The sequence below is a fragment of the Cyanistes caeruleus genome, chromosome 18 (genome assembly GCF_971803275.1).
Source record: "Cyanistes caeruleus chromosome 18, bCyaCae1.hap1.1, whole genome shotgun sequence".
NCBI classification, from domain to species: domain Eukaryota; kingdom Metazoa; phylum Chordata; class Aves; order Passeriformes; family Paridae; genus Cyanistes; species Cyanistes caeruleus.
The window spans coordinates 2,450,954-2,471,175 of record NC_141718.1 but is presented as its reverse complement, the minus strand read 5'-3'; the positions used below and the strand labels follow the sequence as shown (position 1 = coordinate 2,471,175).

The 20,222-nt window shown below is 43.4% G+C and overlaps 1 protein-coding gene across 21 annotated transcripts in view; it reads right to left on the bottom strand.

The window, feature by feature from the left end:
- Positions 1 to 20,222, bottom strand: part of PITPNM2 (phosphatidylinositol transfer protein membrane associated 2) — a 124,394-nt gene that overhangs the window by 46,506 nt on the left and 57,666 nt on the right. For all 21 annotated transcript variants that reach the window (XM_086855288.1, XM_086855276.1, XM_086855279.1 and 18 more), the window contains 3 exons: positions 16,235 to 16,408; positions 1,452 to 1,666; positions 77 to 198 (listed from right to left, as the gene is read on the bottom strand). In XM_086855288.1, coding sequence (XP_086711414.1) covers positions 77 to 198; positions 1,452 to 1,666; positions 16,235 to 16,312 — 415 coding nt within the window. In that variant the 5' untranslated portion in view covers positions 16,313 to 16,408. The remainder of the gene's footprint in view (positions 1 to 76; positions 199 to 1,451; positions 1,667 to 16,234; positions 16,409 to 20,222) is intronic.

Below are 20,222 nucleotides of genomic sequence, written 5' to 3'. Positions count from 1 at the left end.
GAGGATGGACAGGCAGATGGACACACCAAGAAAAAAAAGACAAAACAGGAAAAAGTAGAGGAAAAAGGTTATTTACCTAAAATGGTTTGTCTTTTTTCTGCAGCAGAGAGGTTGAACACGTTGTTATGGTCTCCTGGATCAGTTTTGTAGTACGTCTCAATATCAATAGAGAACTTCTCCACAAAAGGACACGTGTACCTGGGAGCCAGAACAACACAGCTTAGAGTAAATCAGCCTCAAATCCCAGCCAGCCTTCACTCCTGTTTTCCTTCAGATAAGCTTAAAATACCAGCTAGAGATTGTTCTTTAATAACTTCTTAAGACAGGAGCTCACCAGTTTTCAGCAAGGAGATAAATTTTGGGTCCACTATATTAAAAAGTTGTGACACAGATACTAATACAAGGACACCCTGGAAATGCACCTGTGCAAGGAGAAAAGCAAATCCCTTGCCTGGAACCTATGGCAGAATAAAATATGAACAAGTTCTGTGCAGCACAGGTTTCCTGGCCAACTGATTGACTCAGAGGCATTTCAAGAAAAGAGATAAAAATTGACTGGAAGTGAACTTTAATCACTTAAAAGTGAGGCAGCTCCATTATATTCAGTCACTGGCAACAGCCCAAATGCAGACACCAACTCCCCACCTTCCCAGGACTGATGTTACTTGCAGTGACCAGCTAAAATAGAACCAAAAAATTTTCTAGATTTTTCATAAAAATCAAAATACACATTAAAGCCTTTTTATCATTTTATTATTGTCTATTATTTATTATTATTATTATCCAAGATGACAAGAAATATCACATTTGTAAATCTGAAAAAGAGCAAATGCTCTAAACTGGAGTAACTGGCACAAAGGTTATTTATTCCAGGGTATCTGAAGTCCTCCCTGACAAAATCAGATGAAATGAGGAGGTCCCAGAGGGCTCCACAGAGCCTCTGGCTCTCTTCCCTCCTCAGGGTGAAAACCATAGGATGTAGGTTTGTTATTTTCTAGTTAAATGACAGACAGTTCCCAGAAAAGAAGTGCTGTGATTATTTATTTATTTATTAGGATTTTTCTTTCCCCTGTACAAATGCATCCTGTCTTCCCTGACAGGATTCAGCATGACATCTGTCCCAGCACTGTGCACATTTATCATTTCCCTGAGCTTGCAGAGATCTGCAATGTTAAGCAGAACACATAGTGCAGGGTACAAGACTAAATAAAAACCATTGATTCCCCAAGCTTTGACAGACAGAACAGTTCCACATTTTACAGCAAGGAGCCACAAATTCTCTGGCAGGTGTGCAGTCAGCCCAGGCAAACTCCTGAGAACAGGAATTTTAGGACTTGCCCTCGGTTGCTCTGAAGGTTATTACTGGAGAGGGAAATGCCACTGCCAGAGAGTGACATCAAGCCCTCTCTTTAACACAGGAGAACAGCTGTGGACATTTTGCCCAGGTTTACCTTGTCCTTGTGTAAGGATAAGCATTCCAGGATTCCTCCTCGACACGCAGAGCTGCCTTGGGCAGTATGGAGCGGAACCAGCTGGGGATGTGCATCCCGATGTGGTAAACCTTGTGAGTGTACTGCCCACTGCCCCCCGGGCCATCCACGTAGGGCCTGTTCTCCAGGATCTCCACTCCGCTGCCTTCCCCACATGTCTCCTCTCTGCTTTTTTTCTGAAAGGGGAAATAGATCACAAATACATCACAAAAATGTTCATTTTCCAGGGCATCATACACAGACCGGGCTCTCAAAGCACCTGGACACTGGGGATGGTTTCCAGGAATCCTTTTGAGCACCCCAGCACTAAGATTACCAAACCTAGAGATTAAAAAGGCAAAATTTAGAGACTCATCTGGCCAACATAGAGATTTGATTTATTCAGGACCCTGTGACAATTTCCATTTGGATGCTCAGTATGAACAGAGATGTAATGACACCTCAACTCCTGTTCCTGGAACAGGTAACACATCACACCCCACGCCTTGGCTCCAGCTCTGAACCACCCAACAGCACAAAATCCTTTAGCACCAGCAGATGACACAGCCAAGGGGAGTTTGTCCAAGCTGGCACATGCCCATGCTGATGTTAAGAAGAATCACACACACTCCTGGTGCAGCAGCATCCCAGGCTGGACACCAGGAAGGATTTCTTCACTGGAAGAGTGGTCAGGCATTGGAGCCACCAGCCCTGGAGGCATTCAAGAAACGACTGCATGTGGCACTCTGTGCCCTGGTTGAGTTGACAAGCTGGGAATTGGTCACAGGTTGGACTCGATGATCTCAGAGGTCTTTTCCAACCTCAATGATTCTGTGATCACAGTGATAAAGACTGTTCTGTGACCTACACCCACAGGATTTGGGGGTTTGTTGCATGTGATCTGGCCCAGCAGCAGCTCTCCAAGAACAGCTTGGAGACTTTGCTCTGCTAATTAAGATATTTAGAAGAAACAACCCAAGTTTGCCAGAATGATCACTGCACCCCCTGGCAGCCTCCACATTTTGGCTTATTTGTAGGTCTGTCCTTCAGTGAGAAACCTGGCAAAAATTCCCTCAATAAAAAAATACTAATTTCAGTGCTTCTAAGATGAGCTAGAGGGAAACCAAATATTTATTAATTTCTCACACATTTCAGCAGATTGGATGATGTATAACCTTCATCATTTCCAAACAACAGATTCATTCTGTTAGCATTTTCAGATTATTGTTTGTATTTTAGAGCACAGTACTTTGGAAATTAAAGGGAGAAAAAAGGAGTTTTATACAAAGAATCAACTGTGAAATGTAACACAATAACAACTCCTCATTTTTGGCATATAAACAATTCAAAGGATAACATGGTTTAACAGAAAATTATTAATAAGATGCAAGAGATCAACTTCTTATCTTTTGAGGACAGGATGTTAAGCCAACAGAGCTGTTCAGAAGTAAATAGCCTTGTTTATAAAGAGCTCTCAAGTGATTTTAAATTTAAACAGCCATAACTGACAAACCTAAATAACTGACAATCTAAAAACCACTTTCTCCTGCCCCACAAACTACAACAGAAAAAAACCCAGAAAAACAGAAAAGTACTTTTTTACAGTTTGTTTCTATCACTCAGCTGGCAGTTCATTAAAGCACACATCCTCTTCTAACAAACTACTTTCTTTCAGTTCTTATATAAGCACTGACCAAGTCCTGTACAAATATTTATGACAATAACATTAAATAATCTTGATGACCCCAAAATCTGGTTAATTCAAAGGTCTCAGAAAAGGCAGTAACCCAGCCAGCACAGTGAAAGTGTCAGACAGAATAACTGCACAGCATCTGCTCTGAACAGTTCATACAAATTATAGAGTTTTATTATATGGCAGAAGCACATGGAAGTCATAAACAGAGGAAAGATGAGTTTTCTTCATGCCAATTTATTCAAAACTCCCTTCTAGATTGCACAGTTTCAGCAATTCCTGTCAATTCTGCAAGTCCTCATTTGGGACCAAAATCCTCTGAGGGGTTTTACTCACTAACACTACCATTCCCCATTTCACTTTTCCCTGTTCAGCTGGTTTTAACAAAAACTTCCCTGCATGGAGATGAGCTGCCTGGTTCTCACCCAACAGCTGGAACTCTGGAGAACTCACAAAAATGGTCATTTTTTTGCTGTACATGAATAATTCCATCAGCAGATTCTCCACACAACCTGGAGCTGGTGAGGCTCTGATGGCAGGAGATGCAAGGGTGGCACAGTGTCATTGTCCCAAAACATGGGGAGAGAAGGAAGGAAGGGAAAACCAAATTCACTGAGACTCTGTGAAAGTCAGTTCACGTCCTACTTCTGAATTGTGGTTATTTTATTCACTTCTATGCAGCTGCAGCAGACTGCAAACCCTGAGACTGCAAACCCAACTCCTATTCTGGGAGCAGGGTGTGCTTCCTCCTCCAGCCTTTCCAGATGACCAACTCCAGCCCACGGCTTTTGTCACCCAGTTACAAACCTTAAGCAAATTTTGTCCCTTCACATGCCTCCTACTTGTCACTTATCTACGTAAGATGTGACAAGGGCAGCAAGAACATTTTCTCAGATGAATGTGAAATAAGAGCTGTAGCTCTGCTGACAAAAAAAAAAAAAAATTTAAAAAAAAAATCAAAGATTATATCCCAAACTATCTTTAGAGCCAGGACTTTTAAGTCAGACCAAATTTATACTCATAACACACCACACTGCTGGGAAGGATAGTATGATCAAAGAGAAACTCCCCAGGATAAACCCACACAAAGCTGCTTCCCAGCCCTCCAGGCTCTCACACTCAGCAGTTGTTGAGAAGACAACGAGCTGCAGGGAAGTAAGGAAGGGCCAAGAGTCAGGAGAGATGGTGAACAGTGCAATTACTGACCAGTCAGAAAGACAAAGAGAAAATATAATAAAAATAAAGAGTTCAGCCCCATGCACTTGAGAGACCAGGATGGTACTCTGGGCATAAGTAGTGCTGTGAAAGTGAAGCACTTGTAGGAGTGAAGAGCAATTTGCTCTGCAGCCATGCAGCCTCTTCATGCCTACTGTGCCTGAGCTACAGCCTGGAGAGGGCTGGTTACAAGGAAGTGGTCTGTAAACAACAATTAAAAAATAACCCTCAATTAAAAAACATTTGGCTTGAGAAGTGTGTGGCAGGCCCTCTCCAAGGGATATCTGCTGGAGATGTGCAGGCACTTGAGGGTCAGTCTCAGAGGTTTCTGCCTCAGAGAAAAGTAGAGACTTTATTTAGCAGATTACCTGGGTCACTGCTACTCACTACTGACACAGCATCTTCCCCCTCTATAAATATCTGAGGAATGGTCCCCAACCAAATCAAAGAGTAGCTAACAGCCTTTATATGCAGTTTATCTAACCCATAATCACAGTGAACCATCTTATATTGTATTACAAGAGGAAATCCAGTCATCCCTTTTCCATGTCCCTCTCTCCTGCTGATGACACTCCATGTTCTGCACCACCCCATCAATAGCTTTTCAGGACAGATGGTGACACAGATCCCTTCTAGCTAAAGTAATAGCATTAAATTACTCATAACAGGGAACCCAGAGAAGCAGATGCACCATGATTAGCAAGAATGCCAGTTACTTAAAGGCTTCTATTAAAATAAATCTCTTGGCACAGCAGCATAGCATGGGACACAGCACATGACCTCAGCACAACAATCACAGATGAATAATTCCCATGAATATCACTTAACCACTGGGCCAGCCTAATCCCATTTATCATCTGCCATTCTCAACAGCAAACAGCTGTAAACAGAGCTTTCCACAGGCAGGTTCATCAGTTGTCAGATCTTCCATCTCCTTTCCCAGTTAGAAAAGTGTCTCCCCACCAGGGCACACCTTGCAAAGCCTCAGTCCAGCACACGACCAGGCCCAGGGGAACTGAACCAGGTGACTCAATGCAATTTGTTTTTCTAATGGGACACAGCTCCATAAAGGAACGATGGTTGATGGCAACAGAAACTTCCACATCCCCAAGGTGTCTTAACACAGCTGAAGGAACAGAATTCCCAGAATGGGAATGCATAATGCTGGATCAAACAGTTTGGATGTGGCTTATTGGATCAGCTGGAGAAACACACAAGTCAGGCTCTGTAAATTAAGATTGCCTTGTAAAGTTTTGCTTTTGGGCAGTCAGAAGAAAAACAGCCCCATCAACCAATCAGAACACCAAGCAGAATATCAGTCTAATCCAGAGTCCTCCCTGTGTTCCTGCCCTGGAATCCAGCACAGGCTGCTCACAGGCTCAGGTCCACAAGCAGAGAATCTCTGCAAAGCCAACAGCAGCACTGCAAACAGCTCAGCTGGTTTAGCTTGTCCTGAAGTTGTCTGTTTTTATTGTAACTACTTTGAGCACTGCAATGGTCCTGCAGAGAAAGTAAGGACAGGGTAGGCTGCATGGTGATAATGGGTGATCTGGGCATGTTCTAGCTTTCAAAAACTGATTGCAACTACACTCTCACCTTGTTCACCACTGATTATTGCTTACAGTACAACCTCCCAGTCCAAGTGAGACAGTGATTACAAAAGGTTGGGATGCTTTAGCTTCCTGATGTTGTTCTTACTTCCCTTCAGCAGTGCAGTCCCAGTGCCACAGGACTCAAGAGAGTTCTGATTTGAGATTACTCCGATTATGAAGAATGACAGCATCATGCTTAACAGACTTATCATCCATGGGTAAGGGAGATACAAATCATTGTCTGGAAACAATAATCAGAAGATTTTTTGGGGTGTGTTTTTTTCCCCCTCCAGCTCCCATTTGGAAAGGGGGTATTTTGATAGTCTGACAAAACTCTTCAGGGAGAATGCATTAAAATAACACTGAACTCCCAGGATTTTTTTTAGCCCACTTAGACACAGACAGGGATAAGAGAAGTTTCCAGCCAGCTGATGGTTTCAGTTAACAAGGGCAGCAAAGACATCTCTGTAACCACAGAACAAGAACATGACAGCAAATATCCCCAGAGGACCCTGCTAACATACTTGCTCATATTGTTGTGGCAAGGGAGGCTGAGAAAACATTCTCTATGACCAATTACTATTTTTTTATTGTTTTGGATGCTAAGGCTACCAAAAACACCAATTAAGTCCCCAGAAACAGACCCTTCCTTTGGGAACCAGAGAAAGCATGAAGTGCCTCACACAATCCATCAGACCACAGAAATGCCTGAAGCTTCTTGGTAAGATGACTCCTGCCATCACTGGAGAGTTCTTAAGACCTGTTTTCACTAACCAGACCTGTTTTGTTCACTTTTAGAAAGGAAATGTAAAGGCACCTAAGGTATAAACAAAATTTAGGCTGGGGGAGAGGAACAAACTCTTTGCTCTCAATCTCTTCCATACGCTAAGGGAAAAATATTCCAAACTATCTCCAGTTGAACATTATTTGAGCTGAGGGATATTTCACTCTTACAACTGGTTTTTCAAAGCGGTGTCTTCTTCCCACCACCAAGAGCCTTCCTTGCTATGCTCCAGTAGCTGCCCACCAGGCATCCTCAGTCCCACCTGCAGGTACCAGGGACTGAGGAGCACCAGTGTAGTGTGACTGGGGCTTTGCACGTGGTAAACTTGAACAGAAAAGCTGGGAGAGGTTATGACAAAAGCAGCCTGTTAGTGTCAGCCATGTAATTTGGCTTATTGTGGCAGTGTCAGCAGTCAAATACTACAGCACAAAACATGACAACACATTCCAGCCACAGCTGCCAGAATTAAACAGCACCTAAAACCAAAAAGTCAGTGATGAGCACATTGGGAAACACCAAAAGGTCCTGGAAGTAATGCTTGGTTTATTCTCCATGGGGTTTCCCAGCACAGGATTGCTGCACATGGTATCATGTCCAGGGAGGGTGTGCCTGCTCAGGGTGTATCCACTCTGCCTCCAGCCGCCTGTGCTGCGGAGTGACTCAGCTCCGGGTTCTGTTAACCACTCCTTCACAAGCATTTGAGCTGACATCTAATTCATTACCAGCAATCTGCTTTCACCACCAGCAACCTTCTGCCTGCTGATGCAGATATCTGATAGACCAGGCCCCATTCATGGTCACTATTTACTGCAGGTAATCAAAACCTACATCTTTGACTATAAAAACAAAATGCTGAGTTATCCTAAAAGTACCACAGTTTCATACTTTACAACTTGTTCCTTTCTTTTTTTTATGTGTGTGTCAAAGACCTGAAACACTCAGTTAAAGTCACAGCACCATAAGCAGGGCAATACTTGAGCAAAAAGCTTTGTTCAGAATGAGAGAAGGGAGCAGAGGAGACAGAGCTATTCCACTCTCAGAGAAGCCAAGATGCAAAACTTCTCATCACATCAAAACCAACATAATTTTATCAGTGCACAATGTTCTAAAAGCAAACAGGAAGTTACAGGAACTAAATTAAAAATAAAAATCATGCTTACTGTTAGTTATGCAGGAGAGTGCTGAAGCACAACAGCACACACAACTTCTGGCTGTCAAAGGCTTTGGTGCCCCAGTCAGAACAGCCGAGTCCCCCCACATTAAAGATCATGGAATCAACAAAAGAGCACCATTTCAAGAAGGAGAAAGTAACCTGAAGACACAGAGCTGCTGGCAGAGCTACATCCAGCACTCAGATCTTTGTATCCCCTAACCATTTGTGACAGCGCTCTTTGCTGGGCTGGAGTAGGGACCTTTATCAAAATATAGCAAAACAGTCATCAAACAGGGAAGCTTCTCTATTCCTGTGTTGCAGGAGTTGAGAACAATCTTAATTAGAAAGACAATCTTAAAGGTAGGCAGTGAACTTTTAATACTGGGAACCCTGTTATCCCAGGGATGATTTTAACAAACTTTTGAGCCTGCACTTTGTACAGTCCAATCAGAAACAATTACATCGAGTTGGACTGGCAGTCCCTCAACCACAGAACTGCTGGAGGACAGCAAGGGACTTGTGAGTTTTGCTCTTGTCCCCCAAAGCAAGGCTCATTCTGTCTCACTGTGCACAGAAAAGTCAATGGGAAAACAAGTCCAACCTCAACAGAATTCCCCACTCTCCCCATAGCACCACTCCTGCCCTTCCAGCAGCTGCGGGCACCACAGGACCCAGTTTTTGTTTCCACCATGAGCACCAGGTTATGCATGCAGGATGTTTCCATGCCAATGGGAGGGGCTGCACCAGCGATCCCCTGGCTTTAGTTTGGGCCATCCTCACTCCAGCTTCAGCTGCACCGAATCCTTGCTGGGAACAGCAAACCAGTGATGTCACCAGTAACCATGGTGCCCACAGCTGAGCCTCCCCTGCGCCCTTTGGGCTCTAACATGCATCCTTCACACGTGACAATTACTTTAATCCAATTAGTGCTGTTAAAAAAAAAAACAAAAACACAAAAAAAAAGCATGAAGGGCCATGTCAATACTTATTTGGGGAAGAAAGGTTAGTTTGAGTCAACAAGATAATGATCAGAACATGAGGCTTTACAACAGCACTTTGAGCCTCATTGCTCCAAACACACAGGAATGACCTGAAACCCTGGGGAGATGGGATAGAAATCTGTTCCTCATCAACAGCTTCATTAATAAAGGCAAAAGAGCAGCTGTTTTAAACATTCCCCCTGCAGGTTTGATCAAGGGCTGGGCATGATGCAGTGCTTCATCCCAGCCAGGCACTATCCTGTCCCCAAACACTGATGCCTCACCAGCTGCACATAATCTTGATCACAATCATAAAGTAGTTACCCTCTGTGTTCCCAATCCAGCACTGATCAGCTGCAGCTTCCAGGAGAATTCCCTTTTGGGTCCCTCCCAGCTCTGCAGGGAGATGCCACCTGATCGCTCCTGCCTGTGCCAGGGATTTTGAGGGAATCTTCCCTCAAGTTTACCAAGCAAGAATTTGGACTACCAGGCAGGCCTGTAAGCACTCTGAGTGCTGCCTCCAAGGGGACATCCAGCACAAGGAGATGTCACCCAAGCAGGGTCTTTCTGTCAGAGAGAGGACGTGTGGAGCTGCACAAGCAAAGCTGGGCATACAAGAGGACCTGAGGAAGGGATGTCTCTTACCCAGGCATGTGTACATTACCTGCACTGCACCTGCAGCACCTTCAGCACCAGCACTCCTGCCTGCTTTTCTTGTAACGAAACACATTTTTACTTTTAAAAAAGCCCTAAAAGCTGAAGGCAGGCTGGGCTGTCAGGCTCCTGCAAGGCAGAGCAGAAACATGCACAGCATCACTTTGTACGAGTGTTGTAGGCACTGCATTATTTAGAATCAGGGCTAGATATTAATGAAGCTGCTTGTACAAAAACAGGATATTTTGGGGGCAATCAATTGTGCAGGGTCATAAAAAATTTACAGCATTAAGAGAACCTTTCTCATGGCCACTCATTAATCACTTTTCCTTACAAAGACGCCCAGTCATACTCCTTTAGAGTCAGGGCTGGATGTGCCAGAGGCACATGAATTAGGGATCACTTTATTATGGAGATACCTCAAACTTGTTTACCCCACATGGCCCATCTTTCAAAATGTCTACTACACTTCCAGCTCAGTATTTCATCTACTCTAAGCATTTCCTTCCCTGTCTTTAAACTGATTTTTCACTGCATTAACTATTCCATGGACACTGTCTGTGAGAATTACTGTCCCTGGTCTAAAGGGAGGCAAAGCAGGCTGCCCATTGCTATATTGTGAGTCAGAGACAAAATTTCAGTTCAGGGTGCTCTGGATCAAGTCTAATCCTCTGACTACATCCCTTACACTTTAGGAACCCAATGTAATTGTTCACTAACAATAGGCTGTGTGCTAAAATACTGCAGGACTAGCTTAAAGAAATCCCCATAGTCTTCCTAATACTTAATTCATTACTTGCCTTCAGGTATTTGAAAAAGGGAGAACCTAATCCCTTATCAAGATTTTTGTCCTTCTTTCATAAGAATAAAAAAATACAGAAGGAAAAATGGTTTTTGGCAGCAAAAAAGTAGCACTGGCAGTGTATTAAAAATCTGTGTTTAGAATTGTTTGTGTTGTAACATTATCTCAGCTTCATTCACCTTTGTTAAGAGAAAGAGAGCACATGAACTGTCAAGGCAACATCAAGTTCACTACCCTAAAATCAATCTTTTTTGGAATATGACATGGAATCCCAGACAATGTAAGAATTCAAGGATAAGGACTACAAAACCAGGGGAAAAAGTAGATGTAGAAAAACTGTTTGCTCCTTCTGTATGTTTTCCCAAAATGATAACCTGTATGGGTGTCACTGTCACCTGTGTAAATGAGACCCCCAAGTCTGGTATCACCCAACGTAACTGCACCACCCCTGTCCTCAAAACTTAACCATCTGCAAGTGCCTTACTCTCCTCCTCCAGAAGGATGCAAATCCTCATCATCATAAAGAACAGGTTATGAGAACCAGAGGAAGAAGAGAGATTAGAGAAGCCACAGCTTTTAACACTCCAGCACAGAAATGGGGGGAAAACCGATCTTTGCTTTCAAACCAGTCTTTGCTTTTAGACTTGTGAGCCTTCCAGGGTCTCTGGAGCCGTCAGCAGCATCACCTGCTTTAAAACTGAAGCATAAATGTCTGTCTGTGCAGATGGCCAAGGCATCTGCATGCAGAACAAAAATAATCAGCCATCCAGTTCTTCAGTGTCCAGAGATGAAGGGTTAGTTTGCTTTCCCTCACTCAATCAATCCTTCACCATCTGCTGAGCCTGCTGGCAACTGCCAAGCAGAGCTGAGGGTTTAAGGGACACGACTTTTGCACCTGGATATCACAACAGGGCCTCAAGAATTACTGCCAGCACCAAGCAGAGTCTTAAGTCTGTTCTCAAAGGTACTTCCTGAGAGCTACATGGAAATGAAGGGGAAAATAGGACAGTGCAGGTGTTTGGAAACTGAGATGATGGACAAACCATGAGCCTCCAGGAAAGAGGAGAGTGACTCAGGATACTCCATCAGCAGTCTGGACAGGAGAGTACAGCACAGCAGATGCTTGGAACATGCTTTGATTTTTCAGGGAAAGCAATAAATGCAAAGCCCTGGAGGACAGTAGAGGAGAGGCTCATGTTAAAACATGAGAGAAGCCCTCAATTCCCAGGATCCTGCCTGAGCTCAGCAGGCAGTGTTGAGCAGATGGGTTATCTTCCATGCAGTGCCTCAAACAGGGCCAGAGGCCCTTCCCAGTCATGGACCCTCAAAGTGATGAATGACAAAGCATTAACACTATTAACTCGAAAGGATGACACTGCATCTTAAAATAAGTCTCATCCTCAAAAGGTAATCACTAGGTCCAGCAGAAGAATATTTTTAAAGCACACTATCATTGGAGGAAGGTCACAAATACCCAGAGAAATCTGTGTAGACAAAATGAGGACCAGAGTTATTTACAACAGACAAGAAAGCTGCGCACGCTGATATAAAAATAAGTTTTAATAACAAGAGGAATTCTCTCATCTTATGAAAGGGTCAGAAGGGCAGCGGTCTCTCGGAATCTCATGGCATATGGAAGCACAGTAATGAACGTTATTAAGATGATAAAAGGACTGACCTTTGGCAAATAACATCCTGACAAACGCATTCAGGGCTCGTATTCCAAGCTTTTATGAAACAGAGACTTTCCATTAATGTGTGCCTTGTTTCTGGGGTGAGGAGGAGGAGGTATACAGAAAGGAAGGTTCCCTGAACACACAAGGAAAGGATGCCAGGGTTCCACAAAAGGATTGCTGCTGAGAGAAAAATATGCAGGATTCAAGGAGGGGAAGAATTAAGAGACCCTTTAATAAGATCTCTCTAATGTGGAACACAGATCCCTTTGTCCCCAACAGGATTCACCTCACAGAGTCTGAAATAACACACACGCCTCAGATGTGATGTGCAGAGTCTGAGAAGACATCCAGGACAGAGTATTTGGCTCAAAACTTCTGCAGGAAGAAACAAATCCCTACAGACAGTTACAGTTGCTCCCTCTAGAAATGGTTTGTGTTTCACAGAACTCATTCCAGTGCTCATCTCCAGTTCCTCTCTGCTCACTTTAGGACAGCAGCCTGCAGCTTCCCCAGATCAAACCACTCCCAGTCCCATGCACAACTCTCCAGGCTGAGTTAATTGAGAAACTCTCACCCTTGGAAGCTGGACTGGCTTTTAAATGTGCACACAGATTTCAGGGAAAAGTTACATTAATAGAGGTACAAAGAGTGATTTCACTGTTTTGAAATATTTTGCCTGTTTTATGCACCAGAATAAAAACAGGTCACAGCAGGAAGGAAGACTGCTGGTTCTTAGCTCAGATATAAAAATGAGTATGTTTTAATTTGGACCTCAAAAGATACAAAACCTTAGCAATGATGCAAAAAAGGCCTTGTGCCTATGGAAAAGCTAAACCAAACTGCTCTGGAGCAGGGGCTCCCAACCTGGAGAGGCTGACAACGCTGCGTGAGAGGTTTCCCGTGGAAGGATATTGAAAGTCTGAAATTTAATAGAGGAAAAACAATTCAGTTCAGATCTGCTAGGCTTCAAGAAAGTCGAGGGTACATTAAGTTCTTGCTGTAATGTAGAATTAACTTATTTAGGGGAAGAATTTAAGTGCTGCTTAAAGTACTGAAACCACTGACTGTAGATAATATTTCAGAAGCCAGCAGAAAGCAACTTAGGAGACTTTTTGCTCTCTTGCCTCAAATTAAAAAAAAAAAAATTAAAAAGCAAAGCAGCAGGCCACTCATCTCAGTTTTCACAGCTTTATACACCAGCCTGCAGAACTTGTAGTTATAAGAGGAATTACAGAGCAACATGGGCATGCACACAATGATTTATTGCACGTCTCGCCTGCCCAGTGGCGCAGAGAAGCAAGAGAGATGTGGATTACATACTGCACAATTTTAATTCTCCCATCCAGTAAACACAGCAAATATAAGTACAGCCTGTTCCCATTTAATGGAAGGATCCTTTGATATTTGGGCATGATGCTGCTTACAACAAATCTGGTAGAAAGTTTTGTTGAGACATCTAAGACTAAGAAGGGACTGTTCTCTCATGAAAACAGATGATTGATCCTTCCACTGCAAAGCAAAAATCTACATGAAAATGCCTTTGAAAAGTGATGTCAGTACTACAGATTGTGTCTGACCATCCCTGCCCACATGGCTTTGAGGCACCACTTCCATCACAGGGCTTGGGGGAGAAGGGCCTTTTGGAAAACCTCCATTTGGACAATGCTGAAATCTAGGAAAATGTATACTTAAGCAAAAAACAAACAAAAAAAAAAAAACCCAACCAGCTTTGTACCAACTGGTTTGGAATTTAACGGGAATTTAACGGGAATTTTCACTCATGGGCTCAAAGGTAAATGAGTGATCAACTTCAGTTATGTGGTTGATGCTCCTTAAAACCCTTGAGGAGCAATCATGCTATCTCCTTTTCCACTGCTGGAGAAGTGCTTCTCACAGGACCAGGCTGCCTGGTGCCTCCAGCAATAACACCACCACTCCGTACATGACAAATGTCTTAGAAATTAACCTTTTGCTTTTAAGAATCTCTCTTCTTCCCAAGAAGAGGGAACTACTTCAAGACATTCTGTTCTACATTTCAGCCACAGATTTCTCCGAAATGCCTCTCCACTGCTGTTCTGCACGGATATCTCAGCTTGCTCCCATAAGGGGCTCAACAGACAGAATTTACTTCTCCTGTGGCCTCTTCCCGTGTTTCAGAGGAAAAATAAAAGGACAGACATGAAGCACTTTCTTATTCTCTGAAAAGGACAAAGTCACGCTGCCTACTGCTCCTACCCCAGTGCCTGCCTCAAAGACAAAACAACCCCATTTTTAAATCAAACTGCAGAAAGCATTTGATATCCTGGTCTAGGAAAAGCTCACATTGAGGCCTGCAGGAATCTTTCCACCAATTTCAGGAACAATTGAAGCAATTTGCTACCAAACTATGAACTCTACCCTAAGTGGTCTTTGTTTTGTTATTGCTTTTTTTATTTTTTTCAAACTTGAGCTGAAACTAGCATTCCCATGGAACAGCACAGCTCACTTTTCTCCTTGTGCTACTTGGACAAGTAACACAGCAAAGCCCCTTGCTTGTCATGCCCTCCTCCAGCTCCCCCACACCTTGGGCTACATAAAGCGTTTCCAGCTTAGCCCCCTGCTCCAGGACAGTGGAGGGAGATCAGAAACCTGACTTGACACCTGATCTCAGAGGAAACCTTACTCTGCTGCCTCTCAATGCAGTAGAAAATTAAAGCAGGGCCGGATGGCAATTTGGAGATGCAGCTTCTCAAGCTGGTGAACTTCCCCTTGCATGAGCCCCTCTTGGCTTCTTGTGTCCTTTTGATGTTAAGATATGGCCAAAATCCCTGTCAAGTGACAAAGAAGAACCCAGTGCTCTGTACTGAGGAAATTAAAATTAGCAAATTTAACTTCTGAGATCAAAAAGCTAAAATCCACTTCCCTGACCAAATCCTCCAGAATTCCCAGGAGGCCCCACAGACACTCCCCAATTAAGGATTCATCCTCTGTTTAATCAGGTGGGCTCCTCCTTGCTAATCCACTCTCCCCTACGCTCTGCTGCTCGCTGACAAATTCTGCACAGATAATACTCTGCTGCCATCCACCAGCTCTTCATGCAAAGCAGCTGAGACAAATTAGGAAGACATGCTTGTTAACAAAATAATTACACCAATATTCAAAGCAGCTACAGCATCAGAAAAAGGTACAGAAAAATGAAGCCACCTAAGAAAAATATTTAGCTATTTATGCTTGTTTAAAATTTAGGTTAAAAACACAGAGATGACAGAATTGTGTCAGAAAACAGAATTTGGCCATTATTACTACAAAATACCACACATTCTTGTAACAGTCAAGGCATGAATCCTTAAGGAACACAGCAGGGTGATCAGGAGAGAAATGGGGGAGTTGTGCTTTTGCTTTGGTTTGTGGGATTCGCTTTTCCTCATTGTTTTAGGTTTTAAGCTAAAGCAGATTTTTCTAGCACCGCTTCATCCCACTTCAAAAAGCAGAGTTCTCCTGCAAACTCAATATTAGATGTGTGTTTTGCTGGATGAGCAAAATTACATTTTATTTAAAGTGTGGGACAATGAAATAACACTTCAGATTCATTTCCTTTTATAACTGCTCCTGGTTGGATTTCAAACACTGGGAGAATATGGGCACAGAGGATTTCAGTTACAAAAATCCAACATTTTAATTAACTGCTTTAGTGCAGACAGGGAATTCCACAAAATTCCCATCAGTATCCAGAAGCCTATTAAAATAATCTACATTTTATGCCTAAACTGATTAGTATCTGTTTCACTGTGGTGTATAAGCACAGATATATTACATTTAATTCTTTCCCTCCCTTAATTCCAAGTTACACCTTTGGTTTACCCACTCAAATTTACATTAGACTGTTGCTTCCCAAGAAAATAACAGAATTTGGTTTGCAACCTAAATTGGCACGACCAGTAAGCTGGGAAGCAGTGGATATTTATGCCTTGTAGATCCCTTCCATAGGTACCCACACACTTGGGCTGAGTGTTTCCACAGGAACAGGAATTTTTGTTTCCCCAGGCAGGTCACACAGAGGTTCTCCAATTTAAGGAGAAGAGGAAGCAAGTCAGAAATTGAAGTTTGTGTTACTTTCCCAGCTACTCTTTTATAAGCAAACAGCAAAACCCAAATTTATAACTTCCAGTCCTGCATCAATTGTCCCCCACCCCAGAGAGAACCCCCAGAGCCCTGCAGGGAGCAGAATGTTCCTGACCTGTATCATGTAGAGCTGGGCGATGCGATATTCTTCCACGCTCATCGGAAGAGGAATACGATATTCCTTTATGAGCATTTTGGATATAAAAATCTCTTGTCCGCTCAGAAACACAATCCAAAAGCTTTTAGTAAAGGCTCCTTAAATAATGGCAAGGAAATGCATCGAGGATCCCTGAAACAGACAGAAAGGAGGGGGGAGGAAAGACACAAATGGTTATTTTCCATTCTTATGGCACAACATCCTACTTAGAAAAAAAAAACCAATAGGCAAACATTAGTTTTTGTAATAGCTATAAGCTTAATAGCCGAGAAAAGAATCCCTGAAGTGCTACCAGACCTTTGATATCAAATTGAACAGAATCTTTCAGAAGAATTTTGATTTGCTTCAGGGGATACCATCAAAGCTATTACCCTCCTGACCTTTGCCGTCATATCAATCAGACTTTCATATGCAACAGCATCTCCACGGAAGAGATGTGACAAAAGCTCCAAATGAACAGGCAGATCTGCTGCTGCCCACAGTCTCCATTGTCAGCAGCACACCAGAAATGCATCCTCTCAAAAGCATCAGGTTTTATCCTCTCAAATTCATTTAGCAGCAAGAAAAGGCAATAATTTGACTTCCTCAGCCGTCAGTAACAACATGATGAAGAAAGATCTTTGGATTCTAAGAATAAAGACAGCAGAAATGTACTTTTCTTCCCTGCTTTATTCTGAATTACAGTCTTGGTAAGACCCCTTCTTTTTGCATCTCCAAAACAGTCTGCTGGCAAGATCCTCCTGTCACTTCTGTCAATGTCAGGCTCATTTTTACACTCCCACTGCATGAGAATACAGTCAAAGATCAAACTGCAACAGAGAAAAATCCCATCACACCCGACCTCAAGGCACTGTAACAGAATTACTGGTTAAGAATTCAGGGAACACAGCATTTACTACACCACAGGTCAAAGCAGGAACTTTTCAAATACCTTTAATACCCCCTATGGACTGTGGATAAAGACAATAACTGTATTTAAGTTAGGGGGAAATAAAAGGAAGGTAAGGTAAAGAGGACACAAGAAGCAAAGTCTGTTGTTAGCTCAAGTCAGCCTTGGCAGGATCTGGTGATGACTCTCACAGCACACAAACCATTCACTTGGTTCCTTCTTATCACCAAAATCCACCTTTCTGCTGCACCTGCTTATTGGACATCTTCAAAGAGAGCTGCTGGAGCCAAACCAACCCCAAACCCTGTGGCTGGTGAAAACAACCAACAGAATAAACCCAACCAATTTATCTTGTGGATTAAACCATGATAGGGGAACCAGGAAACCGCTCCACTATCAACAGCCCTTAGTGCCAGTCGGTGTTTGCACAACACTTCACCAACCTTTTACGAGGTTTAGAGAGGTTCAAACACATGCCCATGGTCACAGAGCAACCAGGGACAACATTCAGTATTTATAACCCAGGTTTACTGTGCCACCTCTGCCAGGGCTGCCCCAGTGCCGAGCACACACGGGGACAGTGCCCAGGGGACACCCAGCCCCGTGCCACGGTGCTCCCAGCTCACCTCTCTTTGACTGCCACATTTCTGATCTGGCACTAAAGCAAATCCACCCCAGACCGACTCTTCTGGAATAGTGAACTGGCTGGTGCTGCATCATCTAAACAATTTATTTCCAAATTCAATTCTCTGCCGCGTTTTATTGCTGTCAGAGCAATCTGAGCGCGTGGAGGGGAGATAAAAAAGTCTCTGCTATGGCAAAGCCTGTAGAGAATAATTCTGGGAAGACTCCCTACACTGCAGAGCTCTGCACAGAAGTGTGTGCATCCACACACACGTGCAGGATTTCCTCCATCAAACTAATCCTCCAGAACAGGTGAAGGTAATCTCATTAAGTGGTTTTTAATTAGTGTCATGGCAAAGAACAACAGTTACCACCACAGGATGGATCTCAAGGGCCAGACCTGCAATGGTGCAACTCCAGGATCCCAGTTCTTGGAGCTAATGGCAGTGGGAGACTCAGCTATGCAACTTGAGCGGTTTGTTGTGCTTTAGAGACACTTGAAAATTAGATTTAAAAGCTTCTCCCCTTGTTCCCCAAATGTTCTGAAAGTGATTCTACTCCATCATCAGAACATCGGTTACATCTGCCCTTACTGCTTGCTAAAAACAGGACATACCTATCGATTGGAAGAGATGAATAAAACAAAAAACAGAACCTAAAAAGCAGTAAAATGGCAAGAAACCAGTATCAACATGGAAAAAATGTGTTTATAATAAAGTGCCAGTCAGGTAATAATTCAGATGGCTGAGACACAAGAGGGTTTATTTTATTACAGACTAAAAATCCCAACATTTTGGCCTCAAGCAGGCACAGCAGCAGCCTTGGCATGCGGAGCCTGTCTGGTCACAGCACTGGCTCCTGCTCCAGCTTCCTGCTCAGCTTTTACAGGAGCTGAGGGCTCAGTGTGAAGTTCCCTTTGGGTTTCTCTTTCCCTGTGGTCAATGATTAAAAAGCACTGTTTGGGCTCAGCCAACAGCACTGCAGGCAGCAGCAGACCCTGAAGAAGGCACAAAGAGAACAATCCTGACTTGTTTGTCTGTTTTTTAACCAGACCTGCAAAAAAAAGGTAAAATATCAAGCTAATTTTACTGTTTGGATTGTCTTTGAGTTGGAAATAACCTGTTCTTATCCTTTCAAGAGCAGTGGAGTCTAGGTATTAAACCATGAAATAAAAACATGGTATTTCACCAAATTCAGATCCAGAGGAACACCATTCCAGATGGCACAGATGTGACAAAATGGCCCTTCCAGACAGCTCACTGAGTGACTTCCTTCCAAAATCCTGGGATTTTATAGAGAATCAAAGACCACTCACTGTATTGTCCAAACAAAACACAGAAGTTCATCTGCAGAAATGATGGGAAAGAGGAAAAAGTGTTTCTGGAAGCAGGGGAGCTCAAAACCCCAGCAATGCCCATGGCACTTGCCTACATCCAGCCCACTGCTACAGCCAGAGGTGTTTGAGATGCTCCAGGTGCTGGGAATAGCAAACAGACAGTGTTTCACCACTGGATTTTGGCTACACCAAGCTGGACTTTCCATGGATTTGTCAAACCCCTGTGTGGCTGCACAACTGGAAGATCCAGAGGCTGTTTGCAAACCTCAGCCTGCAGCCAGCTTCCCAGCAAGAGGAAAACAGCGGTGACGCAGGACATTTCCAGACTCGCTGCCATTCCTGCTATAGCCAAGTGGCACATTTGTACAGCCCGTTATTCAATTTATACCCAGAGCTGTAGTAACTGTGAGAGCCAGGCACATCATTTTATACCTCAATTATTTTAAAATCAGGTTCTCAAAGCATCACAATTATGCTGCAGAGTCAATATCCTGCTGTGATGAGTCAGGTCCACCTCTGAGCCATTGCTCCAGGCAATGTCTGAAGGCTCACGCACAGCCTGCTGCATTTACTTCCAATTTTAACAGTCTCCCTCACAACAACAAACTCCCTAAAAAAAGTGTCCATGCTTTAAAATCAGGGGAGGATTATCTGGATCTGCAGATAAGATCCAGCACACTAAAAAAGACACAGCAGAATCTTTCCATTTAACCCATGAACTTGGCATTCACTTCGGGAGTGTCAGGGCAGCCTCCCTGGTACTGAAGGAGGTAGCAAAGGGCTGATAACAGTGGACAGCTTGTAATTAAGGAATAAATGTGTAAGTGTGTGAAGGGTGGTTAAACTGTGCTACTGGTGTGTTGGAGGCCAAATCCCAGCCAGGCTTCCCAGGCTGGCCCTGAGGGGAGACACTGAGTGTGACAGAAATCCCAGCTCCTGGACAGGCTCAGGTAAGAGAACCACTCATGCCATGGGTTCAGGCTACAAAAGGGCTGCTATGACTCTTCCCAGCATTCATCTCAATGACTAATTTTTGACCAGCTCATGTTTTCCATACTCAGGCTGCTGAGCAGAGGCTTTTCAGGGCTGCAGTGAAC